At 30.9% G+C, this 22594-nt stretch overlaps 1 protein-coding gene across 3 annotated transcripts; it reads left to right on the top strand.

Annotated features, from left to right (window-relative positions):
* Positions 1–154: 154 nt before the first annotated feature.
* LOC145194271 (uncharacterized) lies at positions 155–21653 on the top strand. Of its 3 annotated transcripts, none has more exons than XM_090069585.1 (23): positions 155–564; positions 1873–2063; positions 5691–5837; positions 5923–6354; positions 6771–7011; positions 7208–7286; positions 7504–7750; positions 7876–8122; positions 8255–8471; positions 10412–10583; positions 10686–10914; positions 11036–11105; positions 11209–11413; positions 11722–11784; positions 12141–13010; positions 13289–13621; positions 13706–13949; positions 14342–14459; positions 14675–15095; positions 15480–15723; positions 15989–16203; positions 21141–21311; positions 21390–21653. In XM_090069585.1, the coding sequence occupies exons 1-23, from the start codon at positions 281–283 to the stop codon at positions 21515–21517; spliced, it is 5568 nt and encodes a 1855-aa protein (XP_089925711.1). In that variant the 5' UTR covers positions 155–280; the 3' UTR covers positions 21518–21653. The 3 variants fall into 3 exon arrangements, with proteins under 3 accessions (XP_089925711.1, XP_089925712.1, XP_089925713.1); XM_090069586.1 differs by having other exon boundaries at positions 171–564; positions 6777–7011; XM_090069587.1 differs by lacking the exons at positions 155–564; positions 1873–2063 and adding an exon at positions 4965–5134.
* The last annotated feature ends 941 nt before the right edge of the window (positions 21654–22594 follow it).

The raw sequence follows: 22594 nt of genomic DNA, 5'->3' as shown, positions 1-22594 counted from the left end.
TATTTTTTGTTTTGCTTTTAAAAATTCATCGAATACAGGAATATGAAGTTGTGACATAGTTTTGGTCTCTCAGTTTGCAAAATGTTTTGCTTTAGCTTTTAAAACTGTTCATATTCAGTCATGTGAAACAAAAATGGTTTTCTTATGCAAACGTACAGATAATGAGTTTGACTTGTCTAGCTCAGAGTTTAATAAAAGTAACACGCGTGTCAATCATGCAAAGTTAAAAAATGTACAATTATTGTTATTAAAGCCTACTTTATCAACATATCTTTAAATAATGGCGTTTTTAGAGCTTTTCTTTACGTTATTATGGTTCAGCGCATTAAGTGAAGCTCATAACTTTACTGCAGATTTCTTAAAGACAGTGAATCTGTACAGAAAAAATCATAAGGCAGGAAGTCTAATTCTTGATTTGAAGCTTTCAGAAAAAGCTCAGCAATTAGCAAATGCGATAGCAAAGGATGGCAATTTTTCCAAACCTACGGAACCTGGCGAAAACACTTTCATGTTGTGTACCAATTACAATAGACCCTTGCGTGCGAAAGAAGCAGTCAAAGCCTGGTATAATTTTGCTTCAACAATTAACATTCCCTTTTTCATACTTCTGTATTTATCTTTGTTAACATTTTTTACAAATGCAAAGTTAAAGCGAGGTCAAAAGCTGAAAATTTACTACCTCAGCTTTACTGGCCCCTGGAACTACAAGTTGCAGTTATTCACTTTTTTGATATCAATTAAAAATATTTAAATTTGAATCTGAAGGTGTAGGGAAGGAAGAGGGGGCAACCTCCTTTTTTTTATATTATTGAGCCAATGGGCTTTTCCCTAATTTTGGTGAAAGATTATTTTAGATTCGGTAGGTTACAAGGTATAATTGAAGTGTAAAAATAAAAATCCGCTACAAATTCCTTTATGACTTTATTAAGTTGTACTTTTAAAAATGGACATTAATTTTTTAATGAATTTAAAGTAAAAACAACCATAATAAAACATGATAAACAATCCCAACTGCAAAAGTGGTTTTTACCGCAAGTGGGATATACCGACGGTGAGAAAGTGGGAGATGATTAAAAGCTTGGGTGCAAAGAATGTATTTTTTAAATTAACATTTCAGTTTAGTAAGTACACTACGGATAATTCTGGAAATAAAGGTTTTGGTCGCTAGTTACTAACTTGTGTTTGAAGTGAATGAGGTTGTTGTTACCTTAACTAATATAAAAAAAACTGAAACAGGTTTTGAAACCAAGGTTTATACCAAAAACTATTAAGGTTTATTTATTTTGAAATGTACAATTCAATCAAATACGTAGAAAACCCATTCACGGTCTGAGGAAAACAATAAGCTTGATAGAGAATTAAATGTTTGATCTTTTTTTTTCTTCTTAACTCTGTTGTTCTCGTTAATTCAGTTAATTTTGCAGCTGTTGTTAAAGATAACCATTCAGCATCTCAGTACCAAAATACTAATAATCTTATTTGAACTATGCTTAACTATATTTAGCTAAAAAAAGAATTTGCTTATGCAGCAGCTATGTTACATCTATTTTGCACATGGAGGTATCGATGCCTAACAAAAGTCTAAATGGCAAAAGTAACATAGGAAAAGGTCCTAAATATAACGCATTCTAAATCTACGGAGGAGCATTTGTTCCACTAGGGTTAGATACATTTAGAGGCATTGCGCTCCCAACACTTTTGCTTTTTTTTCATTTAATAATTTTAAAATAATATAAAACTTTTATGGCTCTTTCCTCTCCTTAAAAAGTCTCTGAAATATTTGTCTTTAATGATTTTCACTCAATTACAATTTACAAACAGTTTTTACAAAAGTTTATGTGAACACAATTAAAGCATTGTCATTTTTTTCAGGTACGACGAAGTTTGCAGCAAAGATATGGATTTTAAATTTAAAAATACAACAGTTGATAAAACACTTTCTTTTACACAACTTGTTTGGAAAAACTCAAAATCAGTTGGTGTGGGAAAAAAAAGCCACCGAGTGAAATTGGATGGGGAGGAAACAATTTGCACATACGTAGTCGCTCTTTTTAATCCTCCTGGTAAAAATTTTTAAAATTTTTGCATTAAACTTTCACGCATTTTTGCAGTTTTGTCTATCCATAAACAGCTACATTTGTAAATTCAAAAGATACATACCTCTGTTCTTACTGAGATATTCATAAAGATGCATTTTAAAAAGCAATTAAAAGCGAAATTTAACAGTACAAAATTGGAAATTGAATTCGAACGATTTAAGAACCATAATAAGGACATCCGTTACCTGTGAAAATAAACGATTTTTAATTGGAAAGAAATTTTTGTTTCCTTGCAGTCCACAGTGGGCCAGTAAGTGGACAAAATGGGAAAAATTTTAGTTGTCTAATCTTGAAAACCTATTTAGTTTTAGTATCTACATATATTAGGAGAAATTTATTAATAATTTATTTATATTAAACCCCTTAGTTACCAGGACTCTAAGCATTTGAATATTGAGATTAAAAAAAAAAAAAATTATAAATAAGTAATTAACGGTGACATCAACGTTGTGTTATATTACAATTACATCTACGTTTTTGAAACAAAAAATTAGTACATGTTATTCTAGAGTATTTAGAGTTAAGAAAAACCAATATGTGAAATAAATTTGTCACAGCATGTTATCTCAGTTATACTTTGAAAATCATAAATTAAAAAAAAAAATTTCTTAAGAAACTTATTTTTTGCTGCACAATAACTAATAATTACCACAATATGCCATGTGTTGTCTTATATCGGGTCCGCCAAATAACTATTTTTTTTTTGAATATGCTATAAAAAAAAACTACTGAATATTTTCTCAAATGTCTTTTTTTATTTGAAAGTACAATCCTTCCGGTTAATAATGGAAAATAATTTCATTCAAATGGTTGCCTCGGCTGGCCATGCAGTAGCCTACACGATCGGTCCAATTTTTAAGCACATTATCGATTGTGTGCAGCTGTATTTCACCAATGGCTTCACGAACATTTTCCTTTAAATTGTCTCTGGCTTTTCGGCGTAACACTTATCTTTGAGGGCACCCCACAAATAATAATTCCGTCAACATGGCTCGATAACGATCGCCATTGACTGTAACGGCCACTCCTTGCTCATTTTCGAAGAAAAATGGCCCAATTATGCCTCTGGACCAAAATCCTCACCAAACAGTGACTCGTTTTGGGTGCATCGGCTTTTCAATGTATGCGTGCGGGTTTTCTGTGCCCCAAATGCAACAATTTTGCTTGTTTACATACCCGCCAAGATCAAAATGAGCTTCATCTGAAAAGATGATTTTTTTGGCAAAATCGGCATCTTCTGTAAGTAGATCGCAGGCCCACTTAGCGAAGCGAAAACGCATTGGATGGTCAGTTGGCTTCAACTCCTGAACCAATTAGACTTTGTATGGCGTCATACCAAGGTCTTTATGCAAAATTCGTCTCAATGATGTCTCCGAAATGTTCAATTGTTGAGAACGACGGTGAATTGATGTTGATGGCGCTTCACGCATACTTTCTGCCACAGCAGCAATATTCTCGGGTATACGCACTGTTTTTGGCTTTTCACGCTTTGGTTTATCGATGAGGATGCCAGTTTCTTTCACTTTTTTCACAAGATAACGAACATACGGAGCTGACGGTGCTTCTCTTCTTCCAAAATCCGTACGCAATTTTCGCACACATTCTGCAACATTACCATGATTTTCAAAGTAATGTCGCAATATTTACCAGCGTTGTTCAAGCGTATACACAACCATATTCGTTCAGCGGAAGGATAAAACTAATTATCTGTCAAATCAGACATGAGCTAAATGTTACCATTCACGAAATAAGCACTAGTTGAAAAAAAAACTTGGTTGCTATTTACTAAATGTTACCATTCACGAAATAAGCACTAGTTGAAAAAAAAACTTGGTTGCTATTTAACTTGGTTGCTATGGTACTAAATTTTGCATAGCAACAACTTGTATAGCAACAACTCTGTTAAATTAACCTCTTATGAGGTTAATTTAACAGAGATTAAATTAACCTCTTAAGAGGTTAATTTAACAGAGAGTTCAAATATGGTCTTTCCAGTCTTCATGCATGGATTCGATTTTTTGAGATGGTATTGCACATTGCATATAAAAAAGAAACAAAAAAGTGGCAAGCAAGATCTAAAGAACACAAAGAAAAGGCATCTGTAGCTAAACGAAAGATTCAGACTGATTTTATGAACAAAATGGGACTTGTTGTTGATTTCCCTAAAAGTGGTGGTTCTGGAACAAGCGATGATGGCAATAGCTCAAGGCGTGCTTTTGCAGCATATGAACAAACAGCTGGAATTCTGGGTATTGATCAAAACCTTATATTTAGATTTTGCATTATCTTGGTAACGCTCTCTTCAGGATATGAAATAGACTGCTTAAAATTCAAGGATTATTCTTTTGACGCTTTTAGACTATATGTGTCCCTTTATCCATGGTATTACATGGCTCAATCAGTTCACAAAGTATTGATACATGGACATGACATAATCAAAAGCCTTACATTACCCATCGGACTTATATCAGAGGAATCTCAAGAGGCTAGAAATAAAGACTTCAAATCTTATCGCGAAAATTTCAGCCGAAAAACATCCAGAAAAGCAACAAATACTGATCTTATCAATAGACTCATAGCTTCCAGTGATCCTGTTATTTCATCACTGCGTAAATCAACATCACACCAAACAAATCATAAAGCATTTCCTTCAGATGTTTTACAATTACTTAAACAATCTTCAAACGATATTATTGTTTTATAATTTTTTGATGTAATTTAAAATTGATAATGTTTTCTTGCACTATTTTTATATTTGTTCATATTTGTACTCATGCCAAATTTATAATATAGCAATTATAAAATATCTGCAGATAACAAAAGTAGGTTGTTGCTAAGTAAAATAAAGGTATCCATAGCAACGAAATAAAAAATATTACCTTCATAAAAAGCGCAGACATCATATTAGTACTCATACTAATTTTAGTGAATATAGCTCTAATATTAAATTAGTTACGAATTTTGTCCATTAAAACTGCATTCTGGCCCACTGTGCAGTCGGAAAAATTCAAATCTCGCAAATCCCAAAATTTAAGGTGAAGAAATTTAAAAAAAGTTGAAATCTCTTGTCAATTTTAGTTCGGGCATTTTCTAACCCAGAAACTAAATCTTACATACTTCCCTGAATCTTATTTCCATGACGGTTCATTTCATGCTTTTAAACTTACCATTATGCGTGGAATTGTAGGCAGAAAAGTTTAGCTAAATTCTAATAAATAGTTATTAAAGCCAGATTTAAAAAATGTTTATGCAAAACCTTTATTTTAAACACGATTGATAAGTAATCACAGAATTTCGAGTTTCTTGGTTATAGAGCACCTTCATTATTATATACGTTAACACCAAGTGATGAATAGCGTTTAATTCTACTATTAGATAATGCATGGGCAGAGAAAAATGGTTTTTCTACCCTTCAAAATTTATGAATTTACTTCAATTTCAGTACTTTTACAATATTTTTTTTTGCATCCATCTTAACTCACTCCTGTCCATAAGTTTTCCAGCAGGATAGTAATGTTTTTATTGGTAGGAGACAACTTTTTGCATTAGTCTTTTTTGTTTGTTTGTTTATAAGGAAATATTGTTTATCAGGAAATATTGAGGAACCCATCCAATACCTTCCTGCAAAAGACAGATTCATTCATTTTTCTGAAAATGTTAATCCAGCAAATAACACAGCAGAATATTGCAAGAAAATACATCAGGGAAAAAAGCGCAGGAAAAGAAGCTCAATATTAGGTAGGAAATACTTTCTAAAAAAAATTTATTTACTTTGGTAAAATTACAAGTTGTTTTTTTTTAACATTATTGAATTCTTTTGGAGGTAAGAGTCATCTGCATAACCATGTTCAAAAGTTTATTACACACAATCCAGAGCGTAGGTCACTGTACTATAAAGTTCCTGCTAAATTCTACATTGATCCTGAAACTGGGATGACAAAAGCAATCTCTCCTGCTGGTATTGCTCCTCAAGTGGATTCAAAGGTGCAGACCATCACATCAAATCCATATTCCAGATCACTTTATCCCAGCTTGCCCTATAGTCAACCTCTTATTATGTCATATCCTACATATCCAGAAATTATGGCTCCTTCAGTCCCATACACTTACCCATATCAAGTCTCATCTTACGCACAAAGACCTGAAGTTATGAGTTCTTTTTATTCACAACCTCTTCAATCATACCCAGTGGAATCTAATTTTGTTAGTCAAGTGTCATTGCCTATAAATCCAATTAAGAAGGACACTGATAATTGTAAGAGTAAATTATATGTTGTTATATTAAAATATTTTTTAAATTAAAAGTATGAAATATTTTCTTTATTTTAAAGTAATCCTTGATTGAAATCATCAATGTTATCTGTTAATAACATCATTACTATTTATTGAATACTATAAAAATAATAAATTAGAATTTTATCAAAAATGCTTATATGTATATATTTTTTGATAAGTAATACTCTCATTCAAATTTGTTTTTAAATTAAGCATATTTTTTTCTAGTATTAAAATTTTTATATTCATATAATTTTAGCATTATTCAAATTCAAATTACTTGTTTTATTTTATGACAGCATTGTGATATTTTTCATTCAATAGTGTGGTCTCCAGTCCATTCTTAATATTTTTGATTACTAAATTAATTTTTGATTCAGTTTTATATTTACTAAGTTCCAGATATATGGCAGCAAGTAGCATTAAGAGTACATAACAAGTTGCGAGTGGAAATCCATCAAACACCTATTTTAACATGGAGTACAGAGCTTGCAGCTGAAGCAGAGAAGCAAGCTCAATTAAATGCTATGCAAGGAAACTTACAACATTCTTTAAATCTAGGAGATATTGGAGAGAACTTGGCATACAATTGTTTGCAAAAGGAAGTGGCTCCAGTAGAAGAATCTATCTCTGACTGGTAATTCTTAAATGTTTTCTATGGTATCAGTTTGCCGGAATTGTTGCATAATAAGCTCATTTAAAAAATCTAACTAAAAAAATATTAAGGTGTATTTTTAAATTTATTAACACTGTTTATTCTTTGCAAACAAATTTATTTTTGGTGTATTTGATATTTTGATTAACAAAGTTATCTAATTTTTTTATTTACTTAGGTATGGTGAGATTTGCAATACATCAGTTAAATTTCCTATCAAAAATTCAAATTCCAAAGATGTTCTTCATTTTAGCCAAGTCAGTAATTTTAAAAGTTTACTTTTTTAGGAATGTTAATGGAGAAAGTTTTGTGTATTTGAATATTATCTGATATATGTTAAAATCTGAATGTTAAAAATCTCATTGAGTTGCTTTAAAAATTCTTTTCTTTTTCTAGCATTTTTTCTACCATTTGAATTTTTTTTTTTTTTTCTTAATAATGTTACTTTGTTAACTTAAGCTTTTAACTTTTAAGGTATTATGGGCATCAACTAAATTTCTTGGTTGTGGTCGTGCAGTTGTAGATAAATTGTTAATAAATGATTCAATTGTAAAGTGTACATACTATTGCTGTCGATATAGTTCAGGCAGAAATGTTGATTCAGAATTTGAAGCCAATGTCAAAAAAGGAAACTTTGACAGAGAAAGAACTTGTCATAATCTTCCTAAGATTATAGCAGAAGCTAAAGAATCTCCAAATGGAATAGTTTTTATGGGTGAAGGTAACTTTAAAACTTAAATAATAAATAACCGATTTTGATAAACAAGTTTAGTCATAAGTTTATTGGATCATTTTAAAATTTAGTTTTGAATGGTTCCTAAAAATACTAGAATAATTTTCTTTTAGATGTAAAACAAGAAATCAGGAGCAAAGCATTACAAAGCCACAACTATTATCGCACAATTCATGATACTAGACCATTAAGGCTTGATGATGATCTAAATGATAAAGCTGATAGTTGGGCATTAGAGATTGCTCGAGAAGGAAAACTTAAGCATTCTAATATTGCAGGAGGTTCTTATGGAGAAAATCTTTGGTTTAAGTGTACATCAGGTTACTCGAATGTTTCAGATGCTGAATTTGTTAATGATTGGTATATCTTTTTTTATTAAGCTTGGATTTTTAAGTTATTTTAATTTAATTTTTTATTCAATTCTAAACATTTTTAATCAATTACTTTGATAAAAAAAAACAAAGCGCTATAACTTAGTAGTGATTGTGGTAGGTATGATGAAGTTTGTCATCCTGCAGTTTATAACTTCAAGAAAAAAGAAATGCAGAGAGAAAAATCGCGTTTCACACAAGTTGTTTGGGAACGTTCAAATAAGTTAGGCATTGGCATTGTAGCTGCTGAAACTAATGGACAGTATTGCACTTATGTAGTTGCACAGTATACACCAAGGGGAAATACAGAAAATAACTTTCAAGAAAATATTAAAGAAGTAACTTTTTATATTAACAATTTGCTTTAATACTACAACATTTTAAATTTAATTCTGTTATCATTATTTTATTACATCAATATTTTTATTTTGTTTATAGAAAAATCTTTTTTATATATGCAATTTAAGAATGATATGCATCATGTGTTTGAGCTACCATTTTTATATTACTAATAAATAGTGATTTTAAATAAGTACAGGGTGTGGCAGCAATTTGCGAACTAATTTTCGGCTAGGTTTTGTGATCTAAATAAAATACTTCTGGAATTTGTTTTTGTTGGTTAATGTTTAATAACCATGTTAGATTTGAATAAAGTTGTGAATAAAAAAAAAATTTAGTTAAAAGTTTTACAATGGAAACCAAAAGAACTTAAGTTTTAAATTTGATTCACGCAGGTTTGCCTGCATGTGAAGAGATTCGTGTTACTGGAGTGTCTAAACTACATTTTACAAAGTGAAAAAACATGACAGTGCTGACAGAGCCAAAATGCCCTCTCCAGTGAACAAAAAAGTTGATAAAAAGTTCACAGAAAAGCTTAAAAAGCATTTTTAAAGGGAATCCTACTGTATCCATCAGAAAGATAGCAAAGCTGTTCAATGTTGATGAGAGGATAGTCAGAAGAACTCTAAAAACATTTAGAAAAGTCAGTGTGGCCCAACCTTCATGTCTACTTTTGACAGAAAAACTAAAAACTTCTAAATCAGCTAAAAAGTCATGCTTTGTCGATAGTTAAAGTTTTCTCAAATGAAAAACTTTTTAGTGTTAATTGTGTGATCAATAGGCAAAATGACAGATTCATGGTGCAGAAGGTTGACAGAGCACCACCTGTGTGTCACACCAAGCACCCTCATTCCATTATGATGCTCAGAATCATTGCTTCTAATTGAGAGGAATGTCCACCAATCTACATCAAAGAGAAAGAAAAAGTTACCTCTGGTGTGTATATCAGCTTACTAAAACTTTATGTGGTGCCATGGCTGAAGAAGATATTCCCAGAAAATAATTATATCTTTCAACAGGATAATATACCTTGTCAACAGGATTAATATACCTAGAAAAACTCAACAATATCTTCAGAACAATATGGCTAATTTCTGGTCAAAACACTTTTGGCCACCATCCAGCCCTGACCTGAATACCCTTGACTACAGTGTTTGGGGCGTAGTTGAAAATAAGGGTTGCAAAAAAGCCCACTCAATTTATAAGTCACTAAAGTCATCAACTACCCATGCTTGGAACTCATTGTCAAGGGACTGTATAATCAGCACTTGCCAGTCCTTCCGTCCTAGGCTTAAGATGGTGATCAAAAAAAAAGGAAACCTAATTGAATGTTAAGGTGGGGAAAGCATTTATCTTCAACTTTTCTTCTGTTAATATTCCATGAATATAACTTTTTAGTGCTTTAAAATTTCATTTTGAAAAATGTTCTAAAAAGTTTGCAAATCGCTGCCGCACCCTGTACTTCTTTTAATCATTATTAGTTTTGCTATTATGATCCTACTAAAATTGATGGCATGATGAGTTTCAATTCTTGAAATCTTGTTCAGAAAAACAGCTATTAAGTAAAGTTTTCTCTAATGAATAGTTTTGCCTGCTTCAAAATTAAGTCTTGCTTAAAGGAGTATATTGTGCTGACTTAAAAAGTTTAATCACAAAACTTTCAGAGGAAAATGCACATGCAGATTTGTTTGCAAACATTTCATTTTAAAATGTTTTGAAAAAAGCTTTTTTGATTAATGTGAAACCTTTTTTGTTATTGTTGCTGTTGTTATAAACAAACTAAATGTTGTGCAATTTAAATTAGTTTTAAATGCAAAAATTCAAAATGTATTAGTAAACATTGGTTACCCATTTAAACTGGAAACTATATAATAAATGAATGACTTATATGGGTTTTATGTCTAAAAAAGCTACACAGTTATTTTTTTGTTTTATTTAGGGGTTTTTTAACAATAAAACTTGTCTAAAACAAAAAACTCCAGGAAAGACTTCAGAAGAAGGCAAACTTGGTGATATATTTGAAGAACAAACTTCATCAAATGAGAAAAAAGTTGGAGGAAACAAAACAAAATCTGAAGAACAATTACAACAGGTTAAACAACAAGACCAAGGTATTCTTCTGAATTTTTAAATGTAATAACTATGAAAGCAAATTGAATACTCATTTATTTCGTTTTTCTGTTTGTTTGTTTTTTTGTTTGTTTTTTTTCTAGATGAAAAAAACTATCAAGATGACTTTGTGACTGTAATGAATTACTTTCGCAAAATACATTCAAGTCAACCAGTTACCTCAAGTCTTACCTTGGGTGAGCAATCCAAACAAGCTGCTACTCAATATGTAAAAGGCACTCGTAAAGTGGTTGCTGTTCCTGGTGAAATGGTGCAAGTGACTTGTGATCCTCTGGACAGAGTTCTTCCTCCGGAAGATGCTTTCTCAAATTGGTAATGATTTTAATTTTTTTTTAATTTTTAAATTATTTTAAATAGTTTTTAGGAGAAATTTAAAAAAAAAAAGTTTTTTTAAAAGTGTGACAAAATAGTAATTTTGATAAAACATTTATAGGTATAATGAGTTGTGTATTAAATCATACCAATTTGAAAAAGATACCCAAACCCCTTTACATGCAACACAGGTAACACATTCTATATTTTCTATAGTATTTTTTTTTAGTTATGATTGATTTTTGTTAACAATTACTTTTGAGATGGGCATAAAATAAAATCATTTTGTTTCAGTTGATTTGGAATCAAACTTTAGAGGCTGGAATTGCTTATGCAACAAAGAAAAAGAAAAATTCTTTATGTACGCTTGTAGTTGCAAAGTTTTTCCCACCTGGAAACCAACCTGGAAAGTTTCATCAAAATGTTAAAAAAGGGTTATTTGAAAGATCATTTTGTGGAAGCACCAATACGATTGCTACTGCTGTTTTGGAGGGTTTGGGTAAAAAGAGAAAATGAATTATTCCTTTTTTTTTTTTTTTTTTTAGTTTTAAATTATTGCTTCTTAGTTTTATAAATTAACAATTATGAATTTTTAAAAGTTTTTTTAAAAATTTTGTTTCAAATATTGTTTCAAATGAATACTAATGAAATAAATGAATACTAATGAAATATAAGAAGAATAATGAAAAAACAATAAGAACTTTTTAAAAAAAAGTCTCATTGTTTTAAATTTTTGTGATAAAAAAAATTCCATTCTTTAATAAATTTGAAAATTTCTTTTGTCTGAAAGTTAAATTTTTCCTTTAGAATCAAAGAATTCAGCTGAAATGAAAATACCTATAGAGGCAAAACAAGAGGCAGGAGTAGAAGGTATTATGAAATATCAAGAATATTTACCTTTAGTTACAGAAACTAGTTTCCATTTTTGGATTTGAGATTTATCTAATCCCAGCTTTATTTATTTTTTAATGAATAAGAAAGTTTTGTTTGTTAAATTAGTTTAAAAGTCTATTTTCATACTGGTAAAAGTAATTCATAGTTAAATACTAAATAATTAAGTCTCAGCTTGGATTATTTTTTTAAAAAACTTGCTCCATTGAAATAAGATGATCTAATTTCAGACTATGTAAGTTTTTCTTTTATGAGTTTTGTTTCAATCTTTCATGCTCTGTGTAATATTTATAAAACTTTTTTCTTGCTTTTTATGTGTTTTTTGTGCTATTAAGATGCAAAGTCTCTTCTTGAATCAAAAGCAACAATGAAGGAAAAATCACCATTAAATTCAACTTTTACGCTAGCATCGAAATCTCCACTAGATTTAAAGTTCCCACAAGAACCAAAATCTCTTTTACAATCAAAGTTACCACAGGAATATAATTCATCTCATGATTCTATGTTACCACAGGAATTTTCTCATGAATCAAAGTTTACAAAAGAGCAAAAACTTCCTCTAGAAAAATCAATGGAATTCAAGCATCAAGAAGAATTAAAATCTCCTCATAGTTCAAAGTTACAACCAGAATCAAAACTTCCTCTAGTAGAATCAAAACTTCATTTAGAACAATCAAAATTTCCTTCAGAAGAATTAATGTCTCCTATAATAGAACCAAAAGTTACTATAGAGGAATTGAAATCTCCTCTAAAAGAATTAAAATCTCCTTTGAAATCAAACTCTTCTCTTGAAGAAACTAAATCTCTTCTAGAAAAATCAAAATCTCCTCAAGAAGAGTTAAAAGGTTCTCTAAAAGAATCACAATCTTCTCTTGAAGAATCAAAATTTCCATTAGAATCAAATTCTTCACTGGAATCAAAGTCTCTTCTGGAATCTAAATCTGAAACTCTAGAATCTAAAACTCTAGAAGAATCAAAACCTTCTCAAGAATTAAATTTTCCATTTAAATTGAATTCTTCACTGGAATCAAAGTCTCCAATGGTTATGCAAGGGTCTAATTCTTCTCTAGAGTCAAAGTTTCCATTAGAGTCAAAATCTCCTCAAGAATCTAAATTTCTAAAGAAAGAATCTAAGTCTCTTTCTGACTCAGAGCTCCCACAAGATTCTAAGTTTTCAACTGATATTATAGAGCCTGTAAAGACTGGTAAGTTATAATTTTTTGTTTTTGTTATGGTTGTTTTTGACAATATCATTATAAAATTTTGATAATCAAAAAAAAAACTTTTTTTTAAAAGAAAAATTTGTAAGCAATCCATTTTATGTTTGGTTGCAATAACTTGTTGAAATTTTTAAAAAATCTGGAAAAAATATATATATATTTAAAAAATCTGAATAAAAAAGATATATATATCCTGTTTATAACTAGTCCACATCTAATAATTAAAAAATGTTTTCTAATACTGTTTGATTTTATTATGAAAGAGTCTAAAGCACTAGAAATTCCAGAAGAATCAAAAATGGAAAGTAACAATATGCCTTTTCGAAATCCCACACCATCTAGTGAAGGAAAGTCTTTTGATATTGTTTCTTTCAATCCCCAAAAAGATCAGCAGTTAGTTCTTGGAGATGAGTTCAAAAGTCCTGATATAAGTGCCATTGGTAAAGAAAAGAATATAACTAATAAGGATTCAAAAGATCTGGAGGTGTTTAAAAACTCTAGTAATTTTTCAAATACCAAAGAACTTAAGAATCCAGGAGAAGGACCAAAAAGTCCTGGAGAGGAGTTACGTGGCATTGAATCTAAAAACAAATTAAGTATGAAATTAGTTTGATAAGTTAATTGCAAAGATATTTTCTTTTTAGGTTATTTTATTAAAGGTAAACTTGTAAAAATTTTAGAGAATTTCAATGCAGAAGGATTAAAAGCCCATAATGCACTTCGTAGTCTTCATGGCGTTCCTTTATTACGATATGATGAAGAGTTAGCTCAGAAAGCCTTTGAAATTGCTAATTCATTGGTTAAAGCTGACTCAAAAAACCAAGAAAAGAAAGATTCAGTTTTGCTGGACTTTGGATTTAATGTCATGAAAAAATGTTTCTCTGATCCAAAACCATTACAAGCTGATGAAGCAGTTTTAAATTGGTAGGCTTCTATATTGAGTATACTTTTTAGATTATTTTTTGAAGTTATAATTTATAATAGACATAGATTTAAAATTGATAATGGATTAATTGGAATACTAACTCCTTAATGTGCATGCTTAAGTAAATTTGAGTAAATTTACCTAAGTAAATTTGAGCATTGATGCTTTTAGTATTGCTATAATAATCACAACCAAAGAGATGATAGCAATAAAAAAGTGTTATAGTAAACATTGCACAAAAATAAGTGCTTTTTTTTTTTAAAGAAAAAGTGAAAAATTAAGGGGTTAATGTGCTATTATTGAAATTAAGGGGGTAATCTATTATCATTGAAACAATTTTCTTGTTCCTTTCTTCTGAGAAACTTTATTACGTTTAGTATCTCTTATTTAGGTGGGGTGATTCATTCTGTGTGCAAAATGCTTTAGAAACAAAGCTTACAAGTCCAGGAACTCAAGTCATATGGAAAAATACTTCCAAATTAGGCATGGGTTATGCACAATCAAATGTGGTAAACATAACTTAAATGATTTTTGAAACAATTTTTCCAGTACTTTATGTTGGATAAAACTCTGAAGTAAAGATCTATTAAAACTCTGATAGTAGCATAACTATGTAAAATTTAAGCTTAAGTAATAAATTTAAATATAAATGATAGTTTTTACTTTTTTATGATGGTCCTATGCTACTTCAGATTATTTAGTAAAAAGAAATTTCTTTTTGTAGTATGGAGAATATTGTGGTACAGTTGTTGCCCTGTATATTCCAAAGGGCAACAAAGAGGATGAATTTCAAGCAAATGTGCTTGTTGGAGATTTTGATGCTGATGTAATGTGTGAAGATAAAAACAACACGCTGCAGGTTGCTTATGATTTGTTGGAGAATTCAATGGAAAATATTTCAAACAACTCTCTGCCACAGGATGATTCACAGCTTCCTTCATTGCAACCTGAATCACAACCTCCTTCCTCGCAACCTGAATCACAACCTCCTTCCTCGCAACCTGAATCACAACCTCCTTCCTCACAACCTGAATCACAATCTGAATCACAACCTCCTTCCTCGCAGCCTGAATCACAATCTTCTTCCTCGCAACCTGAATCACAATCTTCTTCCTCACAACCTGAATTACAGTTTCCTTCAGAAGGTTTTTATTACTTTAATCAAAAATTACTTGAAACTTCTTAATTTGTTTCTTAACTTTCTAAGCATTTTTTAAGTAGGGTCCTAAAAGGTTCTTATATTTTTAATTTTTTTTTGCTTTATCTCTTTTTCAATTATTGCACTTTTAGTTTTAAATAATGGTTAGTCACAGTTTTCTTCTCAACTTCCTTCCCCAAATATTTTTCAAGTTTTTATGTTTTAACAAGTCTGAAAAAGTATAAAACATCACATTGTCTTTTTTTGAGCTGAAAGCAAGTTTTTATCTATTTATATTAATAATCCAGTTAGGGGATCTTTAGCCACTTTTTATAAGGTATAACTAAGCTCATCTTCTATGTAGTATTACTCTATGTATTTCCTTATCTAGAGTATGAGTATGCTCACAATGCTTTAGAAGCACACAATATCCTTCGTAAAATCCATGGTGTACCAGACCTTCAGTTAGATGATGAAATGATTGAAGAGGCATCTAGTTATGCCTTTAAAATTGCTTCAAAGCAATCATTGCAACATGCTTCACCATTTGATAGAAAAAATGATGGTGAGAATTTGGCATATCGCTGCACTTCAGGACAAAGTGATTACCAAGCTGCTCTTCCTGTTAGGGATTGGTATGTTACTACATGCTACCATTCAAGAAGATGATTTAATCAAAAGTTTAAATGCTTTCTTTTATTTTTAGCCTAACGACAACAGAGATTGCATCAATTGTTATTTTATCATTTGTTAATTTTTAGGAGATAAAGCAATAATTCTTTTTGGCAACAATAAATATTAGGAAATAGTTTGGTATTTTACCTATTACTAATCAAAAATAAGTGATTATCTTGATTTACATGGAACTTTAATAAAAACTTTCTTTTTCCCTAAATTCAGGTACAAAGAGGTTTGCGAATCTTTTTATTCATTTAATGACAGTAGCTCCTCATCTGCTACTGGTCACTTCACACAATTAATTTGGAAAAGCTCAAAAAAGCTTGGTTTTGGTATTGCTACCACAAAGAATGGTAGCATGACTTGCCATTATTCTGTAGCGAGGTATCGTCCAGCTGGTAATATGGGTGGTAAATATGCTTCAAATGTTTTAAAAGGTAAGTTGTTTAATAAAGTTTTTGTGTTGTAAATAAAGTACAATTAGTATTTTTTTTAGTGCTATTAACCGTAATAACTATGAACACAGCAGTCAAATTTGTTTGGGAATGGTTTCTTTTAACTTACATGCCATTAACTTTATATTCTAGTGTTGTTAAATAAATATTTTATTGTCATTATGTCGTGATGGTTATCATGAAAAAAAATCAAATAAATCTCTAGTGTAGCATTCTGAGACAGTAAAACTTAAAATGTTAAATGCATACGTTGAAACCTGTTTTTTGAATACTTTGGAGCTATGTTACTGGCTAATTGCTAGAAGAACATTTTCTTTTTAAAAAATTTAACACAACATTTTATCAGATTTAGTATCAATTTATCTCCAATTAAAATCTTGAGGTAAAATCTCCAATTAAATGATGTAAAATCTCTAATGAAATTATTGTGTCTTGAATTGTGTCTTGATGTAAAATTTATTCATAGAATTTTATAGTGTTCTTTTTGATTAAACATAAAACTATTTCTTTTGAATAAATTTAATGAAACTGAATTAATTTTCTTCAAAAGGACTAATTTAATATTTAATCTATACATGCAGTAAGGAATCCATCAATACATTAAGAAAATATGTGGCAAACCTTATAAGAAATGTAGCATACCATTGATACCAGTGTATAAATCTACATATTTTATAAGTTGATCTTCTATTTTTATCTGAAAACAGTTGTTTACTGCTTTTTAAAAGTGATATGAAGTTCTTTAGGAACTTTTTTGATCCATTTTAAACAGCTTAAAGTCTCAGCTTACACACCATATATACAGTAAGTGTAACTGGGATTTAACATGATTACAACTATAAGGTTTATCAATTCAAGTTTTCCCAAAATAAGTTAAAAAAAAGGTTATTAGTATAATATAAATACATCTTTCTTTGTCCTTTACTTGAAATGATAAAAAATCTTTTAGGGATGAAAGCATTTTATGGCCATTTAAAAGAGACAACATAGTGGAAAGTAAAGAATACTTCTTTAAGTGACAAAAATAATATAGCCTTATCTATAAGTACTAGGTATACAAAATTTAGCATTTATTTTGCAATTTTCTGTTTCTTCCTGATGAAAGATGTTTTTGTTATTTGGTTGATATATTCACACAACAAGCATTTTAGTTATGAACAAGGTATTTTAAAAGCCATTTTAATTATAAATTATTTGATGCCACGGTATTCCTAAGCTAACATTATACAAATACAATATCATTCATCATCATTTCTTATTTTGTATGCACTTTCTTTGATGGCACCATATTTATTTTCAACCGATCAAACCTCTATTATATTTAAGCTCCACCAACCCTTGCATGTGCAAACAAGATACATGTGAAATCTTTTTAATAATACATTAATACCAATAATCTCAGAAAACAGTTCTTCATTTTGCATGAAAAAAAGAAAGTTCATATAGCAATTAATACTTGATGGGTTTTTTTAACAACACTTAACAATACAAGACAAGTGCTACACACTTAACAATACTTAGAAAAATAAGTTGCATGTGGCAAAGCTGTATGAGCTTTTACATGATTGCAAATTAATTTTAAAAAAAAGCATTTTCTGACCTCAATTTTAGCTATATGTCTTTATTAAAAACCAAAATTTTTACACATTTCCTTAGTAAAGATACAAAAAAGATGTATTATAAGGGTGATAAAAAATTTATTTTTTTCTTAGAAAGAATCTTGTTACGTTTCTTTCTGTTATCCCTAACCACCAGTGTTAAGTTTTGTTCCACATTGTTAGGCTTGCATCCTACAAATAAGTCAAATGTTTCTCTCTGCACAATCGTTGACCAAAATTTTTCTAAGAACAACAAAATTTTTTAATGCATCCAGTGGCTTTTGGGCATTCTCCTTCCTCCACTGCTCAACTCCACAATCAGGGGCTTCTGCTACTTTTAACAGGAGCCAACTCCCTGGAATACTAGCTCCAAAAGTTTTTGTAGGCTGTACTTCTTGATAAGTTAATATCTTCTAGATCCACACCAGCTTTATTGCAGATTACAGCTACTAATGATGTTTGTAGGACATATACCTACTCTGTATTGGGCAGAAACCAAAGTAGTACAGTTAGCCAGATCTTCAGCACTTATGTTTATAATTGTCTTAGACTTATTAGAACAATTAAATGTATAAGCAAAAATTTCACCATCAGAAGAATTTAAACTAATTTCAGATCCAGAATCAGATGCAGATAAATGGAAACCTCAAATTCATTAGATTTTACTGTATTTGTTTTCATTCAACCTTTATCTCTTGCCTTTTGAACTAAATATCTTTGTTCTCCAGAGACTTTTGGAATACTTGGTCCAGCTCTTCCGTAATATACCTGTTTCCCTCTAATTTTTGAGCTCAATAAAAATAAATATCCTCCTCTTTGGCATTCTCAGAATGAAAACAACCATGATGTACTTTCTATTCAAATTTTGCTACACAAAAATCAGAGTGAGTTACTCTCCTCAAAAAAACCATTCTGTATCTTAGAGAAGTTGTAAGTAAGGGTCTGCGTCTCGGAATCGTTTTCTCGAAATGAACCGGAACAAGCATAACGAGACGAGAAATGTACCGGAAAAATTTGACGAATAAATTGTCCCGGAATAAAGTTTAAAACCGGGACAATAAATTTTCTTTCGGAATTTAAAAATTGTATCCCGGATATCATCGTTTCGTCTCGTCTCGAATAAAAAAAATAACGAGACGCAGATGCTTAGTTGTAAGTTCTGGAATTCCACTTCAATGATTCGAGATAATGCAGATTTGTGTACTTTTTATAGAGCTTCAGTAACTTATCCCTGACACTGGACAAAAGCTAATGATAAAGTCTTGAAATCCTGCTTTCTTCCAAACATCTATTTTAAAGGCAACACATCTCTGTTCAGGAGTCTTGCAGAATCTCTGCAGATCAGATCTCTGTTTTTAGGCTTCTGAGGGCAGGATACTTCCAATATAGTAGATTGAATTTTTACTGATCTAAAATTAAAGTAGACCAGTTATTTATCATTATAGTTTTGTTGTTTTTATATAATTTTTTGCTTCATTTGATATTTTTTGAGAATTAGGGAGGGAGAGGGCGTGGGAGGCGATTAAGTCAAATCTTTCAAAATCAAATAAAAGGCTGCTCAATCAGTCAATAGCATTGAGTCCCTCTATAAATCAGAGTTCACTGAACAGATCATCTAGATCAACTGATTCCCATTTACCTTAAACACACTGGCTTTTTAAATCTTCTAGGGGAAAGGGGTCAGTAAAACTCACGAAAAATTGTGTGGCCTGCATCTAAAAAATTGTAAAAACCTTAAACTTTATCAAAAATGAAAAAATGAAATTTTATATAACGGGTGGTTACTAAAAATCCGGACTAACTTTAACTGAATTTTAAATGCCACAAGCTAAATCTTTTTTTTTCATGCTTATATCCATTTTAAAGCTTAATAAATTCTCTATAACTTAGTTTACTTGTTTTTAGATAATTAATAATAATTAAGAAAATAATGATGGCTTAGCAAGAAGAGGTAAGAAAACGGATTTACGAGTTCTATTTGAATAATAAATTGCAAGGTAAAAAGTTCACAGTAGCTCACTTCAATGCTGAAAAAATTCCAAGAAGCACTATCTATGATATAATCAAACGTGTTGAGAATGATTCTGGGTACAAAAGAGTGCAAGGAAGTGGTCGTGTGGCCAAAATCATGACTCCTAAGGGTATCAAGCGCCTGAAAACCATATTTGATCACAGTGACCGAGTTTCGATGAGGCAAGCTGGTCGAAAATATGGATGCAGTCATTCACATATCATTAAAACTCTTGCCAAATACACTGACATCAAAAGTTATAAAAAACAGGGTATACCTCATCGACAAGAGAACCAGAATGAGCGAATCAAAACCGGCATTGATCGTCTTTATCGTGATTTTAAAGGAAAATCGGTCATCCTTGACGACGAGTCTTACTTTACGCTGTCACACTCAACAATTAATGGAAACAGCACCTACTACTCTAGCAACAGAGACAAGACTCCACCAAGTGTTAAATATCGCAAAAAGCGCAAGTTCGAACCCAAGGTGCTTGTCTGGCTGGCCGCTTCTGACAAAGGTATTTTAAAGCCATTTTTTGTCCCCAGCGGCCTTGCAGTCAATAAAGCCATCTATGAAATTAATTGTATAAAGAGAAGATTAGTGCCGTTCATCAACGCTCATCATGCCGATGGTAATTATATATTTTGGCCGGACCTGGCGTCATCGCATTATGCCAAAACCGTGACCAACTGTTATGAGACTTATAACATCAATTTTATCAAAAAAGTTGACAATCCGCCAGCCATACCGGAGTGTCGTCCAATAGAAGACTTTTGGGCTATTTTGAAAGGCAAAGTGTATGAGAGTAACTGGCAAGCAAAAGACGTGAAGCAACTACAAACCAGAATAAAGATTTGCCTGAAAAAAATTGACCTTAACCTTGTATTTTCACTTTTTGGATCAACTCGTGTTAGAGTTGGCCGAATCCGAAGAAACAGACTGGTTGAAGACAAACTTAATTAAAATAAGTAAATAACTAAAAACTCTTTTTAATGATAGTTTTATTTAATCTCTACCATAAAAACTATGGGAGTAATTGCCCATGAAAGTTTGTCCGGATTTTTAGTAACCACCCGTTATTTCTGAAATTGAGGTTAGAAAATTTTTTCGTGTTACATATCAACTCAGATACATCAGAAAATGGGAAAAACATGCGTGTTTTTTTTTATTACTAGTGTACTATACTGTGTACTGTGCTTTCAAGTTATTTTTTGTTTTAAAAGAGTCCTTTCAAATAGACCAAGAATTTTCAATTGATGATGATACTTTGATACTTTATCGTTTGTTTTTTTTTCTTTACTCTATAGGAAGCTTCTTGCATTCTCAAACATGTGACAACTTAAACACAATACTCCAAATTTCACCTTCAAAACGAAGTTATACGGCTCATTCGGTAAAAGAAACGCCTCTTAAGAAGTCAATGGAAAGTTACTTGTTTCAGCGAAGTCATATCGCTCGCAAAGCTTCCGTAGGAAAAGGTATTGTATTGCGTGTATTTTACTTAAGTGAAAATATGTGACACAGCATCGCAATTTTAAAAATATATTTTTTTACAGGTATTGGAGCAAAATTCATCGACGGCCCACAAATGCATGCTTTTTATGATAAGCTTTCAAAAAAAATTGGATCCGTGCTGCCAAAGAATATTAAACCTTTAAAAAAACAATTAAGAAGGAAAGGTTGAGCTCTCATCATTTGATATTGCGCTCATTTCTGGGTTGCATTTTTTAAAATTCGAAGAACCTTTTTACGATTTTATAACATTCAGTTTTTTACAATCACAATTTGTACATAATTACAAACACGTTTAGCTTGTTATAGATTCGATTTTCTTTTTCTTGTTTCATCTTGTACTTTATTTCATCCAACATTTCAATCTCCCATATACGCTGCTTTCTGTTAGAGAGAAAGCTAACTGGTAAAGACCAAAATTCTCCTTACTTTGAAACTATGTTTCACCACCATCACCCCTCCTCCTCCTCTTCCTCCTCCTCCTCCTTCCCTCCCTCCTTCCCTCCCTCCCTCCTCCCCCCCCCCCCTTCCCACACACACACATATATACCTCATTTATCCAAAAGTATCCCTTGATTTTTCTTGTAATTTTGCTGATAGGGTATGAAACAATTCTCAAGAATAAAACAAAACAAAAAACACGATACAAGGTCTAGAATATTTTAAAAGGACGTGGGATACCTTGAAACGTTTGTGACTAGCGGGCAAATGAAGTTTTTCTTTTGTTATTCTGTTTTTTTTAATCTTTCGGAGAGTCATTAGTCTTAGAATATGTGGTTTAAGGAACACAAAATTTAAATCATAAAAGAAATAACTTCCGGATAAGACCATGATAAATAATTTCCCACTATTAGGAAGCTACAGGTGAGATATAAAAGATGGTGAATTAGACGTGATTAAATACAGATAATTTTGTCAATTTTAGCACTTGATAACGAACAACTACTATTTTAAAAATTGCAATAACTCCCAGCTTTGTTGATGTTTAAGCTAGATCACTTTTGCCAATAAAATCTAATTAAAGCTAACGCAAATTCTGAAGGAATAAATATCTATCGATGTTTTTCTTATGCATTTTTTTTTTTTTTTAATTCCCTTTTTAATTTTTCCAATAATCTGAATCTAAACTTTTTCACCATTCGCTCTTAAGCTTTATGTAGTGATTAAAATACTTGGTAGCATTTTTAAGCCTCAAGAAGATTGTTCAAACTTGTTCAAAGTACTGATTCCACTCCCCCTCTCTCTCCGT

The sequence above is a fragment of the Hydra viridissima genome, unplaced genomic scaffold (assembly GCF_058129835.1).
Source record: "Hydra viridissima isolate aposymbiotic clone 2 unplaced genomic scaffold, HvirCarnegie_v1 scaffold_12, whole genome shotgun sequence".
Taxonomy (NCBI): Eukaryota; Metazoa; Cnidaria; class Hydrozoa; order Anthoathecata; family Hydridae; genus Hydra; species Hydra viridissima.
The sequence above is the reverse complement of the archived record's forward strand: the minus strand, read 5'-3'. Positions and strand labels throughout refer to the sequence as shown.

Coding starts and splice junctions, on each gene's coding strand:
- LOC145194271 (XM_090069585.1), top strand. CDS start 281: ATGGCGTTTTTAGAGCTTTTCTTTACGTTATTATGGTTCAGCGCATTA. Junction 13,011..13,288: donor TATAGAGCCTGTAAAGACTG/GTAAGTTATAAT, acceptor TTATTATGAAAG/AGTCTAAAGCACTAGAAATT. Junction 15,724..15,988: donor GCTCTTCCTGTTAGGGATTG/GTATGTTACTAC, acceptor CCCTAAATTCAG/GTACAAAGAGGTTTGCGAAT.